The sequence below is a fragment of the Camelina sativa genome, chromosome 5 (assembly GCF_000633955.1).
Source record: "Camelina sativa cultivar DH55 chromosome 5, Cs, whole genome shotgun sequence".
NCBI classification, from domain to species: Eukaryota; Viridiplantae; Streptophyta; class Magnoliopsida; order Brassicales; family Brassicaceae; genus Camelina; species Camelina sativa.
Genome location: NC_025689.1, coordinates 11,597,578 through 11,623,447, shown reverse-complemented (window position 1 = coordinate 11,623,447; position 25,870 = coordinate 11,597,578). Strand labels below are relative to the sequence as shown.

Genomic DNA, 25,870 nt, shown 5'->3' with positions numbered 1-25,870 from the left:
AAAAAAAAAAAAAAAAAAAAATCATAGATATTCGCTCATCTCCAAATTAAGATTATATCATTATGGAACAATGATTTTGACACATGTTAGCTTATTAGATATAGAAATACGTTCAGCATCCATGAACTATACATATTTTTAAAAAGTCTAAAAGGCATAAATAAATAATAGTTTATTAAGCTATTGTTTCTTGTACGATACTTTCGTCTACATAATAAATCATACATGTATAACTCCCAAATGGCCAAAAGTTTATAGGAAATTAGGAATAATAGATAGTATGTATTATCTGACACTATTTTCCAAAACAATCAATACATAGGTTAGGTGTGTACATAGGGTAAAATGGTACATATGATACATAGATTAGAGACGCCAAAATGGTACATAGGGTTAGTGCGTGAACGGAAAAATAAAGCAAAGTGTAATAGCAAAAGAATCGAATAAGTGAAAAAAAATGAGAGAACTTCTATCATAGCAGTTCTTCTATGTGAAGATGAGAGGAGATAAAATATTTAATGACGACTTAAACATAGATAAGTAACATGCATGCATTGGTCAAGAAAAGTAGAAAGGAAGACTCAAATGATCGAAAAAAATAAGAAAAAAAGATTTAAATGGAAGTTGACAAATAGAAACTAAGACTGAAAGATCGGTGTCTATAATGCAAAAGGTTCCGTGCATGAAGATGCCACGCAATCTTTCCAATACTAGCTAGAGTTTGGAGATTGAAATTTAAGTTGACCAAATTAATCAGTTATATGACGGGTCATAATTTTACTCACACCAACTTGGAATTATGGATGTTGCATCGGGGCGGACCCACATAGGTTGGAGGGGGTGCAACTGCACCAGATGACATATAAAACTTGTTTGATTTTTCATTATCATTGCTGATATAAATGGTCTAGTGGTAATTTGATATTCTGGTTATTACCGAAATATATGATGAACGATTGGCGCTTTTGATCAAAAGCAATGAATATAATTGATACGAAGCGTATAAGAACAAGAGCCTCCATTCAAAACGTATAAGAACAAGAGCACAAATATTTTACCTTTATTTTTGTTTTCTTTTCACTAAATAGGACATTTAGAAGTACAAGTTCCCTACATACACATGAAAGAAAATTGCATATAACAAAGGAAGAAACAAGACACGTCTATTTTTTCTTTGCTAACATAAGCCATAAAGAACTAAAAAGAACAACAATTGTTCAGACACATAACCTTAATATTTCGGGTTGGTCATTGAAGTGGAAAAGAACATCAATCTGCTTTTCCACTTCACAGCTTTGCTGCAATTGCTGACGCAGGTAAGTTGTTCCTTGGTGGAAACTTAAGATCCTTCCATTCCTCCTCTTCACCCATTCTCTCAAAATACTGATCTACCATGCTATCCTTCATGTCCTCTAGTCGCCTTGGCTCCCACTATAATTTCAGCAATACGACCTTATATTAACTGTCATTAGTATGACATGATAGATATATATTTATGTATATATAGAAGAAAAAAAAATGAAGAGATTTGTTATACCTTTGGTTTCCTATCTTTGTCTATCAATATGGCTCTACACCCCTGCATAAGTAAGACATGCTGTTTTCGTAATGTCGACAACAACAAGGACAATTTATGAGGAATATACAATCGAGAAAGCTAAATTAACCTCCAAAAAGTCTTTACTGATTTCTCCCTTGAACACATGACATGCCATTCTATACTCACGGATAAGACACTGCCCCACCCCTTGCAATCTTCCTTCTCTTATCTGAAATAGTTTATACACACATTCAGCACTTTCCCATCATTGCATGTGACGCATTCTAGAACTAACCAATCGAAGAGATATTTTAAGGCTTGATGGTGAAGCCTCCTTCAATGCTCGAATGGTGGTTGAGATCCAATCATTTGGTTCGTGAGTGGCCTCTCTTTCCTAACCAACACAGACGATAGTAGAGTGCATTGTCAATTGTAACTTAGGTTCGTATAAACTCGTAGGTCCAATCTATTAATGAAAAAAACTTATACAAGTGCAGATATAATTTCTTCGACTGTTCTTCTCGGGAAGCACTTATTGATAACATCTAACCTGTTAAAAAAACGAACGGAAAGATAAGCAACAGCGGACACAAAGGTACAAGAAAGAGTAAAAGAGATTAAATCATATACACTTAACATGTGGTAAGCACTCTGCTGTTTCAGGTGGGGATGCTGAGTGTATGAATCAATAATTGTTGAGACGACGTTTGGATCGCTTGAACCAACTTTGCAAAGATCTGCTTCTAATGCACTCAACCTCTGTGAAAAGGACTAACCTTACTCAGTAACAATCCTTGGCGATGAAAACATTGGGCTTAATAGTAGTAGCTAGGTATATGAAAATTTTATAGTAAATAGTAAAAGACACGCAGAGAAACCTTAAACAAAAAGTTTTACATTACCAGTTGTAGTTGTGATATCAGTGTACGGTTTTTTTTTAATTTTTTGGCTCTGGTTTCGGTTTCAGTTTTACAAAAATTGAAACCATATGAAAATCATATGTATCTCGGTTTTATTTGGTTTCGGTTTGGTTCAAGTTTTAAAAAAAAAATTTATATATATATATATATATATATTTGATGCATAAATAAAAGTAGACTTAAAATAGAAATAATACATCAATCAATATGTTAAACATAATTCAAAGAATATAATCTAATTCTTGTTTTATGAACCCAAGTAATATAAACCCAAAAAAACTAAAAGAATAGAATCCACAAAATATATTCAAATATTTGTAAGACAATAAATAAAAATTTGAAGAACATTATTAAACACAATATAAACTCATTATTCCAAACTTTTAGCAAACCCAAAAAAAAGAGCATTCGGTTTTATGGTTTTTAATACCTAAACCGAAAAAACTAATGAAAATGACAACTAAGAGGGGGTATTGAATTTAACATTCTAAAAGATTTTAAAGTATTCTTAAAATCATTTGTTATTCAATTGATGATTTTTAAAAATCTTTCAGAATCCAATGTTATTCAAGTTGACATTCATATAAAATCATTTAAAATAATACACAGTCTCTTGTTATTCAATCAATAATTTATAAAACTTACTTGAAATCTACTGTTATTCAAACATTACAACATTTTAAAAAAAATGTTATTTTGAATGATTTTAAGAGACTTTATGTTGTTTTTTAGTTGAAAAATATGAATGATGAAATCATACCCTTTTAGCTAGAATTTTGATGGATTTCAAAAAGAAAAACTATCACAACTTACCTCAAGCAAAGTGCAGAGAGACCACGGACAGGTAATTTGGTTTCTCTTTTTTTACTTACTTGTTCTTCTTCTTCATCTCTCTCTCTCTCCCAAATCACTCACGCTCGAAAAAATGTAAAGGCAAAAAAAAAAAAAGATTTGGCTCTCCTGATATGTTGATGCTCTCAAGTCTCAACTGGGTGACGATGATGGTGAAACTTGAATATGCCGCACTGTGCATGATGTTGTTACACAAATGCAGTTTCTTTTGAAATCTGTTGAACATTTGGCCAGCCGCGGTCATTTGCACGATGCTTTCAAAACCTTTTCTCTTCTTGTCTTCAATCTTATTCGTATGCAGTTTTGAGATGACCTTGTTCTGCACTCCGCGACTTCCCTCTTATCCGCCTGTATTGATGTTCGTGCATTTCTGCCAGGGCTGCAAGTTCACGCTCACTGTGTTACATCGGGTGTTGAATACCACTCTGCTTTGGTTCCAAAGCTGGTTGCTTTCTGCTTTTAATCTACACAGTGAAGCTCAATCGATTAATGAGAACTCACACATTTTGCATCCCTTGCCTTGGAATGTACTCATATCTTCGTATGCCAAAAACAAGCTATTTGAGGAGGCTGTTGTTGCTTACAAGAGAATGGTGAGCAAAGGAATTAGACCTGATGCCTTCACCTTTTTATCTGTTCTCAAGGCTTGCTGGCTTGCTGGCTTACACTTGCTAGCATTCTCCCTCTTTGTGCTCGGATTGCAAACCTACAACATGGGAAAGAGTTTCATTGCTACATCCTAAGGCGCAAGTGCTTGAAGGACAATACAATGCTTTGGAACTCCCTTGTCGATGTTTATGCAAAATCGGGAAAAATCGTAGCTGCAAAGCGAGTATCTAACTTTATGAGACGAAGTAACATACACGTCCTTGATAGATGGATACGGAATTCAGGGTGAAGGTAGAGTTGCATTGGCCCTGTTCGAGGAGATGATCAGTTCCGGTATTAAACCTGACCATGTAACTATGGTTGCAGTTCTATCGGCCTGCAGTCATTCCAAGTTAGTCCATGAAGGCCATAAGCTGTTTATGAAGATGGAGTGTGAATATGGTATACGTCCTTGTCTTCAACACTTATTTTTTTGCAGATAACTGATTGGTTGTAGAGGTGACATGAGCAGAGCATGGACGAGACCAAAAAGTCATGACTTGATAAGCTCGTCAGTACAGATCCAAGCTTCATAATGTCACCCAAAAAGACGGTTTAGTTGAAGCGTCGTTACCTTAGAATTAAAGGAGCTGATAATGTCAATAATCCTACGTAACTCGTTAGAGCATATTTGCTTATCTCTCTCTCAAGTTTGCCTCTCTCTCTATCACGTTTGCTTCTCTCTCTCCTTACTCTGTTTTTGTGTTCTTGTCTAGATAGACAGTCTATGGAGTTTAGTGATTAATTAAGCTAGAAAAAATGCTGAAGCTGGAAGGTGGAAGCCATGATGAACGTAAAAGACTCGGCAAAACAAAAAACAGTGGCCGGACAGCTTTTTAGCTTAATTACTCTGTTTTTGTTTTTGTTCTGGTCTATATAGACAGTTCTTCACAAATAAGCGATTAATAATAATCAATAGCAATCAAAATCTCATAAAATCTGATAGAATCACATTTCATTTTCTAAAATAAAAATAAAAATAAAAATAAATCTAAAATACAATCAAACCTCCCAAACATCTCCTAAATCTTACAAAATTCTAAAATATTAAAATCTTACAAAATCCTTAAAACAAGTTGAATACCCCCCTCTAAATGGGGTTTTAGGCTAAACAAACCATAACCAAACTAACTTATTTCTATATGTTTAGTTTGGTTCGGTTTTTGGGTTATGGTTTTTTACTTTTTTTCACCCCTAACCAACTTTCACAGACCACTAGTTCCAAAAATAAAATTTAAAAGTCATTTTTGTTTTAGCATCTTGTTAAGTTGGGGAGTGGGCCAGTGGGGGACACTAATTACGTAAGCAAAAGAACTTCTTACCATTGAAGGCACAAAATGAGTAGCAAGCCCACAAGTAAACATTTCCGCGCCATCTAACCTAGCTCCTGTGAGGCCAACATACTCTCCTAAACAAGAAGACAAGACGACAAGAACGATGAGAGAGAGGGAAATAAGAACTTTTGTGGACATGCTAAAACCAGGGCCAGCCCTGAAGATAAAGATTCCTAGCTAATGCATTAAAAAAAGAAAAAGAAAAAAATACTTCAGAAACTCAGTAAGAAACAAAGTCAAATTTTGGCCAAAAAAGAAAAAACAAAGTCAAACAAAAAAACATTGTCCAAAAATCTATGACATAATATTAGTTTATGTTTTAAGAAGTATATTAAAAATTTGACAAGTATTACACTTAAATTGAGGAATGCATAAAAAAATCTGTAAAACAATGTCTATAAACATGGATTTTGCGAGCTGTCGGCAACGGCCAGCCTTTTGCCAGCTTTAGGCAACGGCCAGCCCTACAAATTATATAAAAAAAATGGTTTAATATTGTTACCAAAAAATCCAGGAAGTCTTGGCAAAAAGTAGGAGGCGCCTACATCTGGAAAGAGCCCCAAAGCTGTCTCAGGCATTGCAAAAACCTTGGGGAAACTCAAAAGATATATATAATCATATTTAAAAGCTATCTCTATTTTTCATCCATGGACATGTATAAGAAAAGAATACCGTGTTCTCAGTTGCAATAGAAATCTACCATGGATGGAGAGACCAGCTCCACCTCCCATGACAATACCATTCAAAATTGATACCTATAATTTCAAAACGAATTAATTAACGAACTAATTAAAAAAATTGATACACTATGAGTATATATGATGAGACCTGAGCTTTGCTATACGTTGCCATAACAAAGTTGAGAGTGTACTGATATACTATGAAATCAGCAGCGAGTATCCATTTGCCTAATCCACGCAAATATACAGAAATAATACGTAGAAGCTGAAACTCAGCAAAAGGAAAACAAAAAATATATTGATATACCTTGGACGATGTCACGAACAAGAGGTAAAACGTCGCCACCAGCACAAAAGGCTCTTCCCTGACCGTTGAGGATGACAAGTTTCACACTAGGGTCTTCCTCATATGCAAGGAACAGTTGCAGCAACCGAGAGATCTAAAGATGGTTGGTTCAAGCCAATTATGTAATTACTTGCTAGTACACAAAATGGATGAATAAACAAACAAGGGGAAGGATCGGATTCAATACCATGTTACAGGAGAGAGCATTCAGCTGCTTGGGTCTGTTTAATGTCAAGATTCTAACACTTGCTTTCTCTTCCACCAAAACCTGTTATAAAATTCATTGAGAGAGAGAGAGAGAGAGAGATAAGTGATGGTGGCAATAAAGAAGACAAAACAGACCTGTGAGTGAGAGGCCATCTCAACTGCTCTCGTCTCCTTCTTCTCTTTTTCTTCGCCTTTTAATCATATACACTTAACATGTGAGAGCATCGATCGACAGGATCCATGGAAGTTTTTTTTTTTTTTTAATTTTTCTCTTCTCCTTAGTAAATTATTTTTTAGAATCAAAATAAATATTTCAGATAAGCACAATTACTTTAATCCTCGGGAAAATATTTAGTTTTTATTTTATTTTTCTTGACAGCGTTTAGTGTTTTTTTGGTTTGTCTCTTTTAAACAAACTAGAATATGACCCGTGCTAGAGAGCACGGGTTAAAATTCCTTCTTTTTGTTTATTTGGTAATTTTTATTTAAAACATTGTATATATGATTATTTTATTTGTTTTATAAGGTTTTTTTATGGAATATTATGGCATGAAATCTTATACTGAATATGACTTATGAAAATAACATCTATTATGTATGATATATTCTAGTATATCTAGATTTTAACCCGTGGTATAACGCGGATTAAGTTGTGTAATAAAAAAATCAATTTTTGTTTGTTAATTTTATCTGATTTGTTTACTGTTTAAAATTATATATTGTATTTTGATTGTTAATTTTATGACTTAACCTATAGTATAACACATATTAATTCTAGGACCAAATATGTAACGTTTGTCAAAATCATCATGACTGAGAAAGCCTACCAAACAACATTATTTCAAAGTTAAATTTAATCTAAGAAATCATATTTTTGAAATTTTAGCCCATGCTCTAGCAAGAAATCATATTTCTTGAAATTTTTTCATATTATATTGACATATTATTGATCTGTGCTATAACAAATCAAATTAGAGTTTTTATAATTTTTAACTTTTTGATCTATCATATATTTATGATATTCTTAAAAATATCAAATTAAACTATTTTTAAAGATTCCAAATTAAATTATTTAAAAAGTTTATTATAGTATATAAAACTATACAATTCAACAAAAAAAATATATGAAATGAATTTAAATATTTAAATTTTTACCTGTTACCCAGTTATAATTTTCTGATAAAGTTAGGTAAGACTTTTTTTTTAGTATAATCGGAAATGATTTATAATGTACGGAGGAGTGATTAATTTCTATTACATTCTGAGATTTTTTTTGTCTATATATAGTTAGTTCATTATTATTTGAGATTTTATTTTATTCTTTGGAATATCTTTTTAAGAGGATTATAATCCTAAATCTATATAACCTATCAAATAATAATCCATATAACTTATCAAATAATTAATCTTAGTTATAACCTACATTAATATTATATGGTCTACCAAGTTGAAGTTACTTCCCTTTTATTAAAGAGGGGATAAGTCAACTCTTGTAGTATAATGAAGGGCTATATTAATCTGTAACCCCAGAAGAAAAAAATAAATTATATCTGTAGCCCTCTTTATTTCATATTTAGTTCTCTCTTCTCTCTTTGTTTTTTTTCCTTAGTTATCTTTTTTTTTTATGTTAACTACAGAAATGCCATTAGACACAAAATTATTTTATCTCTTTATAAAATCGATGATATGATATCAATAACACTGTTCCGGCCAATAATACTGTTCTGGCCAATAATACTGTTCATCTGAGATTGTCAATTTAATTATGTATTCAGTTAACATGATAACAAAATATATATATATCAATAAGTTTACGTGTTACATCAAATTATATCGCGATATATTTATCAATAATGTGATAAACTTATATTTATCGCAGTAACTCATTTGTTATATCATATATATAAATAACGAGTTACATACAATATAGTATTTGTGTGATAACTATTTGATCAACATGTTAACAAATAACAATTGTTGTAGCGTAAAAAATCATATATTATTTGTTAAATGTATAATTATAATGTTTTAGTAAGAACATGATTATTTATTGGATTAACACGATAACAATATATATACATATAAGTTTATATATATCTTGTTAAGTCTTTTTATATCGTGATAAGTTTGACAAAAATGTTCATGAAATACATAAGTAAAGATATAGAATTTAATTATGTATTTAGTTAACGTGATAACAAAATATATATATCAATAAGCTTACATATATATCGTGTTACATCAAATTATATCGCGATATGTTTATCAATAATGTGGTAAACTTATATTTATCGCAGTAATTCGTTTGTTATATCATATACATAATATAATGAGCTACATACAATATAGTATTTGTGTGATAACTATTTGATTAACATGATAACAACTAACAATTGTTATAGCGTAAAATTTCATATATTATTTGTTAAATGCATAATTAACATGTTAAAACAAGTTATCATATTAAAGTTTAATAATTAAACCATGGATGCACTGGATCCTAACCAACCGGATCAGATATTAAACAGCCAAAAGAAACCTATGAAATCTGGTGATGAAAATAGCATCGCAATTATCTCATTCTCAGGTTTTATGAGTAATAATTAAAAAAAAAAAAAAGAGTATCACATATCTATGAGGACCACTACCGTCGTAATATTCAACAATCACAGCTCCTCCGTCGTCATCTCTCTGCACAATTCCAATCGGAATTGGAACCACCACCGAGATTTGAACTCGTCACGGCCACCGCTTGGCCTTGATCTTCATGGAATCCAAATTGTACCACCACCCTGTCACCACATCTTCGCTTGATCTTCATGGAATCAAAATCGGAACCACCATATCAACCTTCTCTCCACCACAAATTCAAATTCATGATCAAAATAACATAGATGGCAAGAGATTATGATTTATTTGATGCTAGTGATGTTTTGCCGGAGAAGACAAACACATAAAAGAAAAAGAAAAAAATTATGTATGAGGGTGTAGTTGTCTTATATTCATGTATGTATATGTCAAATAGTATGTAAGAAAGAGAACTAATTATTAGATTATCTAGGAGTACAGATTCATATTACTCAACAGTGAACTAATTGTTTTGTTTAATTTAATTCTTGGAAAGATAACACTAAAGTTAAATGTCTTTTAGTAGACCGACAAGTCAACCTTCATTTCTCCTCCGCCTCCGTCGCTAACAGTGGTAAAATCAATGAAGGCACCGTTGGCGTTGGATACATCTCTCCTTAAAGAGTGGACAATACTAACTCTAATAAATGAATTCAGATATAATTGATATCTGTTAGGTAGTGTTGGATCCGCTAGTGATTCAGGGTTTTATTTGATCGACTCATTGCATTTGGTCTAATTTTTTAGAGGAGAATGTTAAGTACCTTTGATATAATTTCTTGGTTAATAAATAGTTGATGTTGAACAAAAAAAAAAAGATATGAGAGCAAAACAAAAGCAGGTACAACTAGTAATCATAGCTAATTTAAATAAATCAAAACACCAAACCTGAAACAAAACCGAAAACCAAAAGAAATAGACTTGAACGCTACATTACATCCGCACACAAGTCTCAGCTCAAGTCAAGCTTGTGGCTTATAGGAGAAACAATTGAAAATGAGACCTCCATCAACACAAATATGAATCTTCTCCCTTTAAGTAGTACGATACATATTTAATAATTTCAAATTATTTGAGATCAAACACGTTTATATATGAATCTTTTCCATATATATTGTGCTTCCAAGAAGTTATATATATATATATATATATATATGTATTGATGTTTTTTTAAAGAACTAAATACAATCATAACTCGCCCATCGTAGTACATATATACATCCACTACGTTCAATAAATTAGAGCACTTGAAAAAGAATTTCCAACTTTTCCATTTTGAAATGAATTTTTTAATGGAAGAATCATAGAAAGTGATATGAAGCGAATAATACTAATATTAAAGGAGAAAAGAAACTATAAATAAGAAATAATAAACCTAGCTAAGTTCGTATAAATTGACCAAGAATGGTTATTAAAAAATAGTGTAAACCTGTGATGTGTGCTCGATCATCTTAACACTTGTACACTTCTACTATACATATATTACAAGTAGGTTTAAACTTTTCAATTATAAGTCCTATAAAGCTCATGGCTCATGTGTACGTACGTAGTCTATTCACATTTCAATTAAATTTTAAACTATATCTTTGTAATACCGAAAGCTATTTAATCAGTACCGCCACAACATTTATCACCTACTACATTTTTGAAGAACTTTTTGCATTTAGTTAAGGGGTTAAAGATATGCACTTTCAACGCGCAACGTCGCAGATCAAATGCAGCTTCCTCATTGTTTGTTGTCCCACTATATAAACACACCCACACTGCTTCTACTTCCAAACACAGTCCACGACATCTCAATATTCTTATACAACGAAAACAAAAACCTTATTCAATTTCACTACCAACAGTTTTCAATTCGATCAAAAGCATCCCCAAACTTTATTCTATATACGCTGCATATATATTTTTAAGATTTGATCAGACACGCCCTTTTAAGAATGGACAACATGTTTAGACTCATGGGCAGTGAAGAGTTCTCCGACCGAAGACGGTGCATTTGGGTTAACGGTCCAGTTATCATCGGCGCAGGGCCATCGGGGCTAGCCACGGCCGCTTGCCTCCACGAGCAAGGCGTTCCCTTTGTGGTATTGGAGAGAGCAGATTGCATAGCTTCTTTGTGGCAGAGACGAACTTACGACAGAATCAAACTTCATCTACCCAAAAACGTCTGTCAATTACCTAAAATGCCCTTCCCGGAAAACTACCCTGAATACCCAACGAAACGGCAGTTCATTGACTACCTTGAGTCTTACGCAAACCGGTTTGACATTAGTCCGCAATTTAACGAGTGTGTTCAATCCGCTCGGTACGACGAGGTTAGTGGTCTCTGGCGGATCAAGACGACAACGACATCATCCATTGCTGGATCGGAGATGGAGTATATTTGCCGGTGGCTGGTGGTGGCAACGGGAGAAAACGCCGAGAGAGTTGTGCCGGAGATCGATGGGCTCACGACAAAGTTTGAGGGTGAGGTGATTCACTCTTGTGAGTATAAATCCGGCGAGAAGTATAGAGGGAAGAGTGTTCTTGTCGTGGGATGTGGAAACTCCGGTATGGAAGTTTCGCTTGATCTCGCTAATCACAATGCTAATCCCTCCATGGTTGTTCGTAGCTCGGTAAGTGATTATACAATGCTTAAGTATAGAATTGCTTTAAACTCAATTCTCTTAAAAATTTTAAAATAAAACTTAAATGATTTATTTATTTAATATTTCTTTAAAAAGTACTTTCAAGCTTAGAGCTAAACTGTTTATTAGGTATTTCGACCAGGTTCATGTCTTGCCGAGGGAGATTTTTGGCAAAGCGACTTTCGAAATCTCGATGATGCTGATGAAGTGGTTACCTCTATGGCTAGTAGACAAGCTTCTGCTGATTCTTGCATGGCTAATTTTGGGAAATTTGACAAAGTATGGGGTAAAGAGGCCCAATATGGGACCAATGGAGCTCAAAGTGGTTACAGGGAAGACTCCGGTGCTTGACATTGGAGCTATAGAGAAAATCAAATCCGGTGATGTAGATGTCGTCCCTGGAATCAAACGGTTCTATCGTAACCACGTGGAGTTTGTTGATGGCCAGAGATTAAATCTCGACGCCGTGGTTCTCGCCACTGGTTACCGTAGCAACGTCCCTTCATGGCTTCAGGTGAGAAAACACTTTGAATTTGGACAAGTTGATTTGTTTGGTTTCTTGCGTAACAATCAACTGACTCTGTCTGTTTTGATATTTTTCTAGGAAAATGATTTGTTTTCCAAAAACGGGTTTCCAAAATCAGCGTTTCCAAATGCATGGAAAGGGAAATCAGGACTTTACGCGGCTGGGTTCACGAGGAAAGGATTGGCTGGAGCATCAGCAGACGCCGTTGACATCGCTCAAGACATTGGCAACGTGTGGAGAGAAGACTCCAAAATACACAAGATGAGATCACGAGTGGTTTATCGTAGATGCATCTCACTTGCTTAGGCTTCAAGTTAGGGATGGGGTAAAAACGAAAGTGTTTATTTATTCTTTCATTTTTTTGGTCGAAATTTTATTAATTCATTTCATTTATTCTTTAAATTAACTTTTTTAAAAAATGTGTAGAATATAATAGATATTGAAAGAGAGAGCCATCTCGTCAAAAGACCCAACGGTGTTATTTTTGAAGGCTGGGTTCTGTATAACTAGAGTGATGTGGCTTTTCACTTCGTTTTTTTTTTTTTGTAATGAAATTATATAATGTAATAATAATAATAAATTGGTTTCTTTTGTTCCTACCAAAAAAAAATTTGATGCCAATATATGTGAACAATATCTACGTTTGTTCCTACACATGATCGGAATTGTCGATGGAAGCCTTAAATCCGTAACATCAAAAGACCATGCCTTGCTGACTTTTCCCACTTTGATGGAAGCTATGCGTCCCTCGCCAATTTAATCTATGCCCTTTGTGAACTGGACTTCGAGAAAATTTGCATTTCTTTTCCCGTTCGCTTATATTTTGATTGAGCAATGTTTCAGATATGTCACATACATAGATTATAGCTCTAAGACCATCTCCTCTACTATAGCATGTAGACACGAAGCAACCATTAAAAAAATATATCAATAACATAAATAGAACAAAAATTAAAATTTAAAATACTTGAATGAAAATTTGGTAAAGGGAAATAAAGTAAACTGACTGATGTAAACACGCGTGATTCAATTTTGAGGGTCGATTGATGATCTGTGACGCCCGTTAAACACTGTTAAACCGTAGATTAAAATCTAGCAACACTATAAAGATTAAATACTTTTAAGCCAACGATAATTAAATGATGTATTTTTCTTCTAACCAAAAAAATCGAGGTATTAAACGTCCAAATAAAATATTTTTTGGCTTTTTAAAACTTTACTATATGTTTTAACTTATTCATCAACATAATTTTGTAAATATATCGTTTGCCACTTATTATATTAAAACTCTCGATTTTGCTTAACAAAAGACAAATATTCTTTAATTTCTTTCAACTCCAAATTAAGAGTATCTCGTTATTGGAACGATGATTTTGAAATATATTAGGTAATTTAGATATATAAATACGTTCTACCTCAGCATACCACACATATTGTGAAAGACATAATAAATAATAGTTTCTAATGTTATTTTATTGCAAAATACTATCATATATATTAACATTTTTGAATTACTATTATAAAGAAACCTTTATTTTGAATAATATTCAGTCATTGGTTTAAATGTAAAGCTAGAGTTTAACCCGCGGTACACCGCGTGACAATTTTTTTAAAAAATAATAACATTTTAATTTTTATTTGTTTTTTCTATTTAGTTTGTTTTGTTTAGTTAAATAATAATTTTGTTTGGATTGTCAGTTATTAGAACAATAATAGTGGGAATAAATACATAAATATGTAATTTATAAGCTATTGTCGGATTAAGTCACAATTTTACCAATGATTTAATTGTTTTACAAAATTTTAGTTAAATTACCCTGATTTAATATGTTTAATATTCTAATATTAGTGGTATTGACCAAATGATTAAATGAAGATTTAACCCGTGTTTCAAAACCAAATTAATAATATTTTATATTTTTACTAATGTTAATTCAAACCGTTATGTTAATAATATGTCCTGCCATATAAAAACAAACCGTCATATTAGTGGTTTAACCCGTGTTTTAAAACCGTCATATTAGTGGTTTTGGTTGTTGGTGTTGTGTTTCGTTTGTGAAGTTGATATTTATACATGGAAAATGCTTGATGAGCAAGAAGTTTACGATCCGTAGCAATAAAAGAGAGATTTTAGTATTATTAACATAATTTTATTTGAGTTGATAAAATTATCGCAAAATAATATTCAGTTTCTTAACGTGATATATATTATATTAAATATATTTCTTGATGCTAAAATTAAATATACCCGGTTACTGAGTTTCTAAATTTGAGTTTCTGTTTTTATGAACTTTATTAACGTTATAATCTATACTATTATTTTTGCAGCAGTTTTTGCTCAAAAATACTAATAAGGAAAGTTTTAGCAATTAATGCTACTAATGCAATTAATTCAGTGACCTCTAGCAATTTTATATGGACCTCTTAGTATTTTATGGGCCTCTTGATAATTCATAATTTAAGGGCATCCATTTATTTAGGTTGTAGACAAAACGATGTCCAAAATTTTATAGAATCCGCGAAAATATACTCTTTTGCTAATAATCTAGATGAAATTTCCGGAAAATGAATTTGTAGACAAAATTTCAGGAAAATTATATTGCAATAACTACGACATTAATGTCTCAATTGCCAAAATAATTCTGAATACAAATGAATAGACTCTTGATTTATCAGGTATTCAAACTTTAAAAACTTTTATTTGGTTTATTGCGGTTTTTTATTTTAAAGATTTTTAAAAGGTTAAATATGAAAAATATTTAAATTTTTAACAAGTTAAATATGATAATATAATACCGTAGATACACAATAAATATTAAAAGTTAAGATGATATAGTGTGAGTTAAAATATCTCGGAATGGGGTTATATAGCGGGATGGGTTTTATCGATATTTATATAAATTAAAAAATAGCAGTAATTCGGTGTTACACGGGTAAAACATCGTTTCATTATTTTGTTAACACTGTCAGTATCAGAGAATAGACATATCTAATAAAATTTAAATTACGATTACAAAAAATTAATTATATTGCGGTATTATATTGTTTATTTAACAATTATTATATAATTATAACATATTTAACCAACAAATACAATTTATAATTTTAATATTTTAATTATAAATAATTTTTCCCCGCGATGTACCGCAGGTCCTAATCTAGTAAGTATTGCGATTATAATCATTTGTTACTCAAATTCAGCTGTGTAATTTAAATTTAAGAGATCATACAGTCTCTAAAGATCTATTAAATAGTTTTGAAGATTTTATGGGATTAAAAATTTAATGCGTAGAGTTGTTTTTTGGAAAAATCGAAATATATAGATGTTGTCAAGCTATTTATGGCAATAAATGTATCAAATTAAGTCGATTTAAATAGTTCCATTAATTGAGTTTCTACGAAATGTAATTTTAGAAAAATCGTTAGGGGTTAATGTTGTAAATAAAACAAATTAAATATAAAAAAAACTTAAAGGCCGTAAACCAAAATGTACTTAAAAAATGTTAATATAGATTCATTTGCAATTTCGTGACAAAAAAAAAGATTCATTTGCAATTAAGGGTACTATGGGAACAAAATAAACAAACCTTAAAGGAATCAAGTCATTTGACCGCATGTTTCTAGCGGATATTAACATAAGCACATTTCTTAAATTCGCATATACCATTAATCACTAAATTAATTTCAAAATTAAATCTTAGTATTCATTCTTGGTAAGATTTCAATAGAAAGGATAATAGTAATTATCATTTAATTAATTAAATATATAATATATGTGTTATTTATTACAATTTTTATGCATAAAATCAATAATATATAACAAACAAAAACTAATTACTTTATATACTCCTCATTTGTTGTTGCATTACATGGCATACCTAAACAACTCATTCTTGGTATGATTTCCTAAGATAATGAAAACAATTATGACAATTTGATGCAAAATTAGTTATATTTATAAAATTAATTACTCTATATATACCACTAATTACTCGCATTTTCATACCTAAACAACCCATTCTTGGTATGATTTCTTAAGATAATGAAAACAATTATGACGATTTGATACAAAATAATCTATATTATTAAAATAAAAAAATACTTTTATTTTCCAGCTAATTATTGCACTTAAACCCTTGATCCATGGCATATTCCTTATATTCATTCAAGATTTTATATTTTGTTCTTTAATTATGATATTTTATATGATTTCGTTGTTGCTCAGTAAGATACAAACAACTAAGATAAAAAATGTTCTTAAGTTTATTTTCATATTCAACTTCAACAAGTATTTTTCCTGTCAGCACTTTTGAGGTTTGTGTAATCTAGGTACAATAATGTTCTTGATTGTTGTATCTATATGGTCAGTTGTATCGCGTTCTTAATGGTCTTCAAGGAGAAATGTGGAAACATTCATCTATTCTTGACTCCAAACCTCTTCAATAAGTTATTTCGTCTCAATCAATCATGCATGTTGGTTTATTCTTAATGGTTTTTCCTATGCTAATGGTGATTAGCGTTGAGAAAGGATTCCCTAGAGCGTTGTTTGACATTATATTGATGCACCTTCCTCCCATATTTTTCACATTTCACTTGGTAAAAATATCATTACTTTGGAAAAATATTGTTGCACAAAGGTGCTGAATGTAGAGCTATTGGTCGTGGCTTTGTGGTTTTCCATACCAAGTTTGCAGAAAGCTACATGTTTTATTCCCGTAGTCACTTCGTCAAGGCATTTGAGCTAGCGATCCTTCTACTTGTGTACCTAAAGGCCAATAGTTTTTTTTTTTTGTCAAGCCGAATGGTTCTAGAGTGGCTTTTTAATATAATATTATTAAACATATTACATAGATCAATTTTTATCTATTATAGTAATTAGTTTTGTAATATAATATTATTAAACATATTACATATTTCATAATAAATTGGTAAGAAATGAGCTTCGTAATAAATTGGCTACACAGTAATTTCCTACCATATTTCCAACTAAAAACATTCTATTAATATTCTTTTCAATTTCATATGATTATTGTTTTGTAGTAAAATTTCCCACAAAATTATTTCGACATTTTTTTCCTTTCATATTGCTTATGTTTTGCCTACAAATTTTCCTACGACAAACTAATGTTTATTGTTTCGTTTATAAGAATTAGAATGAGTTTAGTATGATATTTATTAAGATGGTAACCATTTATTATAACATTTTATAAAACTTTTGTTTCTTATAAAGTTTAAATATTTATAATATTTATAATTCTTATAAATTTTAATATTTATAATATTGAAACTTCATAAAAGTTTAAATATATTATTAACATTATTAACATTTTATAAAGTTTAAACTTTTTATAGTTGAAATATTTATAATATTTAAATTTCTTATAAGGTTTAAGTAGCTATCATATTTGAATCTTCATAATAGCACAAATCTTATTCATATTTTAAATTTTTATTAACTTTTTTTTTCAAGCGATGTGGAATATTGTACACACATTTTTTTATTTATCGATTGAGTAATTTGTGTCCGTTTTTTTAATTACATCATATGCAGAAAACTCACATATTTTATCAGCTAAATGTATTATATAATAATTAAAAATAATTTGAATATAAAATCATGTAAAAGTGAAAAGACAGTCCATATATATATGTTTGAATTAGGTAGATAAATATTCTTATCTTTTAGGATATAATATTACATACATAATTGATTTTGAAGTTTTGGTAAGTAATACCTTTTATTATATTTTAAAATATTACATATAATTAGGTAGATAAATTTTCTTATCTTTTAAAGTCAATGACATTGTTTGCAATTGTGTTGAAAATGAAAATTTATTTCAAAAATGTACTTCAAAAATACTAGTAATGATTGGTTTACTATTTGATAGTTTGGTTTTATGTGAGGTATTAGATCGACAAAGATTTCAGTCTTGAAATCGAATAATGGTGGTAGGGTAAATTTTAAATCTATAAAATACACCAATTAAAAAGTAAATCTTTGTCTTCCTATGAGGGAGAATCTGAATTCTCTCTATAAGTTTATGGTGATTCCATAAAATCTGGTCGACCTTTTGCCCAATACGAAATATATTTTTTTTTTAAATGTGGAGAAAGGTAACAATTATTTAGGCAAACCCAAAACAAATCGTTAAACAAGTTTGGTTGATGTCACCATGGAACATGGATAAAACAATAATTTAGATTGGCCACACTATCCTGTTAGTAAAACCTAATACTAGAGAGAGAGGTTAAGACAAAACCACAAGCATAATTTAGGGGCCTTAGACCATGTTTATCGGTGGGATATAAGGGGTTGTTAGTGGGATTTTAAGTATTTTTTGGAGAAAAAATAAATCAGAAACAAAAAAAAAAACTGAAGAGATCCTCTTATATAGTAGACTCTCTTCGGGTGTAAGAGACGGTACGTGTCTCTCTTTGGTTGGACGAGAGAATAATAGAGAAGGCTAAAAATAATTTTTGTTTCGCGAAAACTTTTTTGGTTTCTCTCTTTCTCTCTTTCTCTCTTTCTCTCTTCGTGTCGCGATAAAATTTTTATGTCGCGGTCGGAGCAGATGCGATTGAAGTCCCGAAAAGACAAAGATTTGAATTTGGAGTCCACTCAATCGGACGAGATTGAATCAATTGGAATCAGAGGGTAAGTTTCTCAATACAATTAGTGATTGAATCAATCCCGATTAGTGTTTTATGATTAGTGTTCTTTGATTTTGGATCGCAATTTAGGGTTATTTGATGTTTGTTAGTTCATTAGGGTTCTTGGTGTTCCGATATGATCCATATGATTAGTAGATGTTGTCTTCTTAATCTCTGGTTATGATGAATTTGAAAAGATTTGGCCTTCATGTCTCGCCGATATGCTGATTAAAGTTACTAACTTGATTCAACAGAAGATCTTCTGATTAGTTGTTTTTGGTGTTGTTATTTGTGTAAGCTAATGATGATCCGTTTTGGTTAAGTTTAGATAAAGTCTGAAGATGGATATGTTATATAACTGATTTTGTCAAAACAATATCTCTTTCAATATCACTGATTTTGTAACTGTTTGTGTTCTTGACTTCATGATTCTCTTTTCTCTTTCAATACCACATCAGCATTATAGCTAGCATCAGCAGGATCATGAAGAAAGCTTTGGCCTTCTAATGGCAAGATTGGTAAAGATGCTAAAGACATTGTTCAGGAATGCGTCTCTGAGTTCATCAGCTTCATCACTAGCGAGTATGTTTTTCTCAAATTTTTTATTGAAAAGATTGAAGCTTTGATATGTGAGATATGGTTTTTCTTAAACTAGCGACGGATTTGAGTTTAGTTCAGAGAGTCTTATGATGATGGGCTTACCTAAAAGCTAGTTGCTTTTATATGGATCATGTTTGCAGATTATTTCATTAGGCTTCTACTATGTTGTTGTTGTTATATCTGAACTCAAACAAAGTGTTGGAATTTGTTTCCTCCTTGAACCGAACCGTTAGTTCTAGGTTGGTTTTTATGTAGCTGTATGATTTCAGGTTGTGCAACTACATCATTGAATATGTAACTGAGTTATAATAGTGTTGTCCAAGAATCCATGTTATATATCAATGAGTAACTTGTGTTTATTTACCATCTTGATTGATCCGGTTCCAAGATTCTTTTTACATGTAGGTTCTTTATCCAGCCTTCACTTATTAACAACTGAGGATAGTATAGGATAGTGAGACATGTCTTGTTTAAAAGTCTTAAATTATAAAACAACTTCTACTTGCTGATCATGTTGACCTTAAATTGTTGTCTTGTTGTGACTGGATTCCAAAACGGTTTGAATAACGTGAAGTTCTCTAAAATGGTGCAGGGGATATTAGAGATCAGTGTTTTGTTTATATTTGAGCTTAGCTGATCGACGACCATTTTCGGGATTACTCTCAAATTCGGTTGTGTTAGTTTGAACTTTTGGTTTTCCATTTCTGGTTTAGTTGGTTGTATTTAAAGATTTCGATATTAGATGTGAGAACAGTTTCAATGAAGGAAAAATTTGTCCATTTGTTACAAAATCTTTCAATTTATAAGTATGTCCAGTAATTATCTTTGTTTTGTGCATAGAATAGGAATACATTTAAGGCAGTTTGATTGTTTCAAATATATACTACAAAAGATTATAATACAATAATTTTGTCAAAAAAATAATTAAAATGCAATATTTTCTAATTTTATAAAATCTTAAATGTTTACACATTTATACTACTTCTATTCTATTTAAAAATTTTAAATTTAAAAAACAATATTTTAAAAAATAAGAGACCCAAAATAAGAACCTACCAATAAAAGAGAAAATTTTATCTAAGAGATCATGGATTCTTATATTCCAAACAGTACACAATTAATTCATAAAAAATTTAAGAACTCCCCTTCTAACCTATGATGCACGGGTACGTCTATTTGGTAGCCGTCCCCGTACCGGGGACATGTTGGGGATGGAAACTCTACGGGGACTCTATGGGGACGTCTTAGATGCTTTAGGGGAAGATAACATCGAATTTTTTGATATTTGCATCCATTTCATTTCATTCAAAGCACTCATATCATAAGCATATTTTCATTTCTTTATATTTTTCTACTTTCTAGACTTTTTCCCCCTCTCTCCTTTTCCTATTAGCTTTACTAATCCCCTCTTATTCAAGGTATGGGTATATTTTCTTATACATTTATTGAAGTACCCAAGCCGTACCCGTATCTACTAATTTTTACTTTGCCGTTTTCCGTCCCCGTTTCCGTACCCGATTCATGTTCCCGTACCCGTTTCAGTGCAACCTAGCTTCTAACAACCCACCAATAAATATGCTCTTAAGTATAGGAGCACCCAACAATCGAAGAAACGACTTTACTTGAGAGCAGGGATTAATGTTTTAGTCCAAGTCTTAACAACATACCACCATCTCTGAAATTTAAAGTTGTCTGTTGGGGATTTAGCCTAAGAACAAAACACCTTCAAGACACCAAACCCATTTCAAAAGTTCACAAATTGATCACACAAACACGTCACAAAAGGGTATTTACGTCATTTTCTGTAGTCGAGAATCTTTGACACATATGTGTGTGTTATATATTACACAAGTCTGTCAGATTGTAACCAGAATCCGCGAGAACCGACAACCCTAGAAGATCAAAAAAAATAGGGAGGAGAATTAAGGAAGATCTAAAAACTCCTTTTGCGAAACCTACTAGATCTAAAAGATGTCAACAGAGACGACGACTTGTCTTCCGCCGGATAGTGAGATGGTACCATCGTCTCATACCTCGTGTACTCCGATCCTTGACCTGGCCCATCGCTTCCATCTCACCCATCCTCGGATTGGTTATCTATGTGAGTTTGGAACAAATCTCTCCAAGAGTAGTGATATAATAGGCTTGCGCATGTTAAATCTCATTATATATAATCTCTTAATTAAGATCATTAGTAAACACCCATATACAGTATTGTTTGTTTGATGAGATGGATGCCCTTCTATGATCAAGGTGTTCATGGTGCGCATGAGGAGTCACAAAGGCTTTACCCCGCATCACGCATGAGTGACATATTTCGTTTACCTTTAGGTGGTGGTGTTCTAAAATTTAACTTTACCCTTACGTATTGGATCAGAAGGGTAAGTACACATATAATTATCTCTCTTTATATCATCCACCTTGTTGTTTTCTCAACATCTTTCTCTCTGTATATATATTTTCATCATTTTCCTTTTGACTTAGAATGATGAAACAAGTGAACAAGGGCAGTTTCAGCCTCATACCGATTTACCTCATTTGCAAAGTTTCTGTCTAGACTTTTACGAGAAAAACATCATAGCTGTGATCAAGATCATTGGCAACCAATATACATATTTGAAAGGTAAAGGTTTATCTATTTTTGCATTGCCCGTTGATCATTTGGCAGGTCTAGGAATACTCTTGTAATTCTCTTATTATTATATGATCAATATATATATATATATATATATATATATAAAACAAATTAAGAATGTATCATCCTACAAGTTTATCATAAAAGCAATATGTGGAATCTTCTCTTAATGGTTTTCATTATGCTTTTTTTCAACAGAAAATGATCATTCAAGAAGAGACGCTGCTTACCATGCCCTCAAGGCCGCCTTTCCCACTTATGAGTGTCGTAGATCTATCGAGTTTGTGCTTATTAATAATTTTACAAGTATCGTTTTTTCAAATTTCTCTATAGCTTCTTCTTAAATATCTTTCTCTTCTACTTTTTTTTGTTTGTTTTAGTCACATTATAGATGCATGTGAAACTGCTCGTGATCTCTTCAAAGTCTTGGAGCTTCTTTCCAAAGATGTACAACTGCCTTCTGAGGTATTAGCATATATATATACTGTCGCATAGATTACCAAAAATATATACTGCTTTTCAATAATTTGTCTTACTTTAATTTTGCTGTAGATTTTGGAAGCCCATACTGACACTACAAGAAAACAATCGATTTGCGATGGAAGAATATCTAGCTAATCCCTCGCAAAACAACTATAGCAAGGGATTTGCGAGGAAAGTCAATCCCTGGCAATTCGCTTCTGGCAAATTGGTCAACGTTGCAATTCCCTCGCAATATTTGCTAGGTATTAAATCTCTCGCAAAATAATCGTAAATTGCGAGGACTAAAAGCAGTAGCAGATTCCTTGCAATATTGTTCATAGTACATCCCGCAGATTTTGCTAACGATTTACGAGGAAATTTTTGAAAAAAAAACTATATATTTTCTTAAATAATTTAATATATTTAATTTTTATTATATATTAGATATATATATATATATATATTAGGTATATTTATAGAATTAGTGACCGCATGACAGATTAAAATAAAAACTAATATTAATAAACCACCCAAACCGGGAATTGGTTAAGAGTTACAGAATTGAACTGGTTACAAAATGTTGGTTGAACCGGACGTTAAAATCAACAAACAAAAAAGCCCTAATCACACGCAGCCGCAACCAGATTCCGTTTGCCGACGAGCCCACGTTGCCAGCTGCTAGTATGTCGGCCTCTTGGCCAATTAATCCCTCAAAAATGATCTTCAAACCAAGCAGATTTTCAACCAGGTGGAAGGGAAGAACCAGCACTCCACTCGCGACACAAGCCTTTTGCACCGCCACCGTCTCTTTTAGCACTCTTTTTCTGTCGCCGGATTTCTTTTTCCATCTTCAATTATGGATCTTTGGGTGGAGTTCGGATTCAGGGATAGAGGAGGAGTTCGTATTCAAGGATCTTCGGGCAACAGATCTAGATCCTAGAAAGCAGACGTAAAATTAGTTTCACCAAATCAAAATCAAAACGAGAATTATACGAGGAAGAAAGGTAGGTAAGAGGATTGTGAAAACCTTGACGACTTGTTCAAATTCAGATTGCTGGTCATGAGATCTCGTGATATGGGTATAGAGGGACAAGAAGAGATATTCGATTGCTCGAGGAGGTTGGTGACGAAGAGGAGAAAGGAAAAAAAAAGAAAAAGTACGGTGCATGATAAGCTAAAAGACCAATCCATGTCTCTATGAACTAACCAATGGGAACTCAGCATTGTTTTGGTTTATTAATTTTGTAATTTGGAGTATTATTTGGTATATTATACGTAGACAAAATATCTTAAACATATTTGTAAATTCATTAATTTGCATAGCTTTTGTGTTAAATATATATGCATGTTCATTAATTTGCTTAACGTTTGAGTTAAGCATATTTACAAAATGGTTCGATTTTTTATTTTAATAGCTTTAGAGAATTTTGATTTTTTTTTTAAATTTGAAAACTTTTTTTTTCTAAGTATTGGATTTTAGTTTTGAATATATTTCATATTTGAATTTTGATTTACGATTTAATTTCTAAATTTCAAAGTTTAAAATTCTAAGGTTTAAGGGTTTATGATTTAGGATTTGTACTAAGTTTAAAATTTGGGATTATTTGATTTAATTTATATAGTTAAACAGTCACAAAACAATCACAAAAGAGTCATATATATATTTGAATTTTAGTTTTGAACATATATATATAATAACTGAATTTTAGGTTTAGAGATTTAAATTTATAAGTAAATATATATATATATATATTAAAAAGATTGATTTTGTGTAAAGTTATATATATACATATATTGTTTTAAATTTATGATTAGGATTTGTATTATTAGGATTTTTAAAGTTTAAACTTTACTTTAAAGTTTAGAGTTTATGATTTAGGGTTTTGAGTTAGGTTAAGGGTTTGGGGTATAGGGTTTGGGGTATAGAGTTTGGGGTATAGGGTTTGGGGTTTTTGTTTGGGATGTGAAATTAACAAAACATATAAACACATAAGTTAATTTTTCTTAATTTTTTGAAAAGTTTAGAAATTTATTTGATGAACCTATGAACACTCAAATGTATTTGAAATAAAATTCGATTAAATGTTATAATTACTTTTTTGAATTTTATTTTCTTAATTTGCAATGGATTTGCGATGACTCTTGCAATTCCGTCGCAAATCCCTTGAAACTTTGCAATGGATACTGTCATCGCAAAACCGTCGCAAATTTGCAATAGATTTACTAGAAATACTAATTTATCTCGTAAATTCCTCGTAAATTTGCGACGGATTTCCGAGGACCCACTCCCTCGCAAATTTGCGAAGAATTGCTAGTGACTTTATGTTTGTAGCAAAAGCCTCGCAATTCTATCGCAAATTTGCGAGGGATAATTTCCCTCGCAAATGTTCCTAGCAAATCGATTGTTTTCTTGTAGTGTGAAGTGAAACAACTAGCTAAATTTTAGGCCTTACAACATAATTCCATGCTATATTTTTTCAAATAACTACCCTTCAATAAAGAGACTACCTGAGGTTATTTTCAGAGACTTTAAGTTTGCTCTCTTTCTTTGGGTGTGAATTTCTCTTTTGTTTATATAATTCGAGTCTAAAGTGAACAAATATTTGTATAATTTTGCAGCTTCCAGCTGCTGTGACCGCACTATCTGCATATGGATGGTGGTTTATATAATATAACCCCAGCCCTGCCCGAAACACCGCGGAAAGTCCAAGCTTGCTGTACTAAAAACATAAGACCTCGGTTATGCCCAGATTATAATTATTATTTCTTTCTTCAGTACTATGTTTTCTTCGGTTGTAATTTTAGTTGTATAATAATTCTGCGCTTAATTTTGACGAGATTAAAAAGGTGTCGTTTAAACCTTTTTTCAGCATTGGTTGTATGACTGCAGAGTAGAGTGCCAAGAAAAGCATCTAGAAAGCATAACTAATCCACGAAGAGTAAACTCACATGTAACAAATATGAGATTCCTACCAATCAATACATCAAGTTTGAAACTAGAAGTGCTTGGTAAATAGAACAATAGAAAAATAAATGAAAACTAAACATTTTAAGAAAAACATGTAAACTCATCCCTTCGCCAAATCATCTCTGATCATATTTTATGAACTCATCCCTTAACCAAATCAGCTCCGATCCATGGTAAAGATCAGCTCCAGTCTGATCTCTTATAATCCGGACTCTCCCACAATAAGATGATGCATGATTA

The 25,870-nt window shown here is 31.7% G+C and overlaps 2 protein-coding genes, 1 long non-coding RNA gene and 1 pseudogene across 3 annotated transcripts; 3 read left to right on the top strand and 1 right to left on the bottom strand.

The window, feature by feature from the left end:
- On the bottom strand, positions 1,049–6,889 carry LOC104786574 (annotated as a pseudogene).
- Positions 10,982–12,617, top strand: LOC104786573 (probable indole-3-pyruvate monooxygenase YUCCA5). Its single transcript, XM_010512004.1, has 3 exons — positions 10,982–11,773; positions 11,928–12,299; positions 12,390–12,617. The coding sequence occupies exons 1-3, from the start codon at positions 11,096–11,098 to the stop codon at positions 12,615–12,617; spliced, it is 1,278 nt and encodes a 425-aa protein (XP_010510306.1). The 5' UTR covers positions 10,982–11,095.
- LOC104786572 lies at positions 18,681–20,402 on the top strand. The gene is made up of 3 exons (XR_767546.2): positions 18,681–18,969; positions 19,424–19,547; positions 20,158–20,402. It is a non-coding gene; the product is annotated as an uncharacterized LOC104786572 (long non-coding RNA).
- Positions 20,879–23,098, top strand: LOC104786571 (callose synthase 2-like). The gene is made up of 6 exons (XM_010512003.2): positions 20,879–21,666; positions 21,819–21,946; positions 22,050–22,188; positions 22,399–22,480; positions 22,581–22,665; positions 22,753–23,098. The coding sequence occupies exons 1-6, from the start codon at positions 21,537–21,539 to the stop codon at positions 22,816–22,818; spliced, it is 630 nt and encodes a 209-aa protein (XP_010510305.1). The 5' UTR covers positions 20,879–21,536; the 3' UTR covers positions 22,819–23,098.

What these genes read in the sequence shown, in the direction of transcription:
- LOC104786571 (XM_010512003.2), top strand. Translation starts at nt 21,537, where the DNA reads ATGTCAACAGAGACGACGACTTGTCTTCCGCCGGATAGTGAGATGGTA. An exon ending in TCCTCGGATTGGTTATCTAT is followed by an intron (nt 21,667 to 21,818) that starts GTGAGTTTGGAA and finishes TCTATGATCAAG; the next exon opens with GTGTTCATGGTGCGCATGAG. An exon ending in CCAATATACATATTTGAAAG is followed by an intron (nt 22,189 to 22,398) that starts GTAAAGGTTTAT and finishes TTTTTTCAACAG; the next exon opens with AAAATGATCATTCAAGAAGA.
- LOC104786573 (XM_010512004.1), top strand. Translation starts at nt 11,096, where the DNA reads ATGGACAACATGTTTAGACTCATGGGCAGTGAAGAGTTCTCCGACCGA. An exon ending in CCATGGTTGTTCGTAGCTCG is followed by an intron (nt 11,774 to 11,927) that starts GTAAGTGATTAT and finishes TATTTCGACCAG; the next exon opens with GTTCATGTCTTGCCGAGGGA. An exon ending in ACGTCCCTTCATGGCTTCAG is followed by an intron (nt 12,300 to 12,389) that starts GTGAGAAAACAC and finishes ATATTTTTCTAG; the next exon opens with GAAAATGATTTGTTTTCCAA.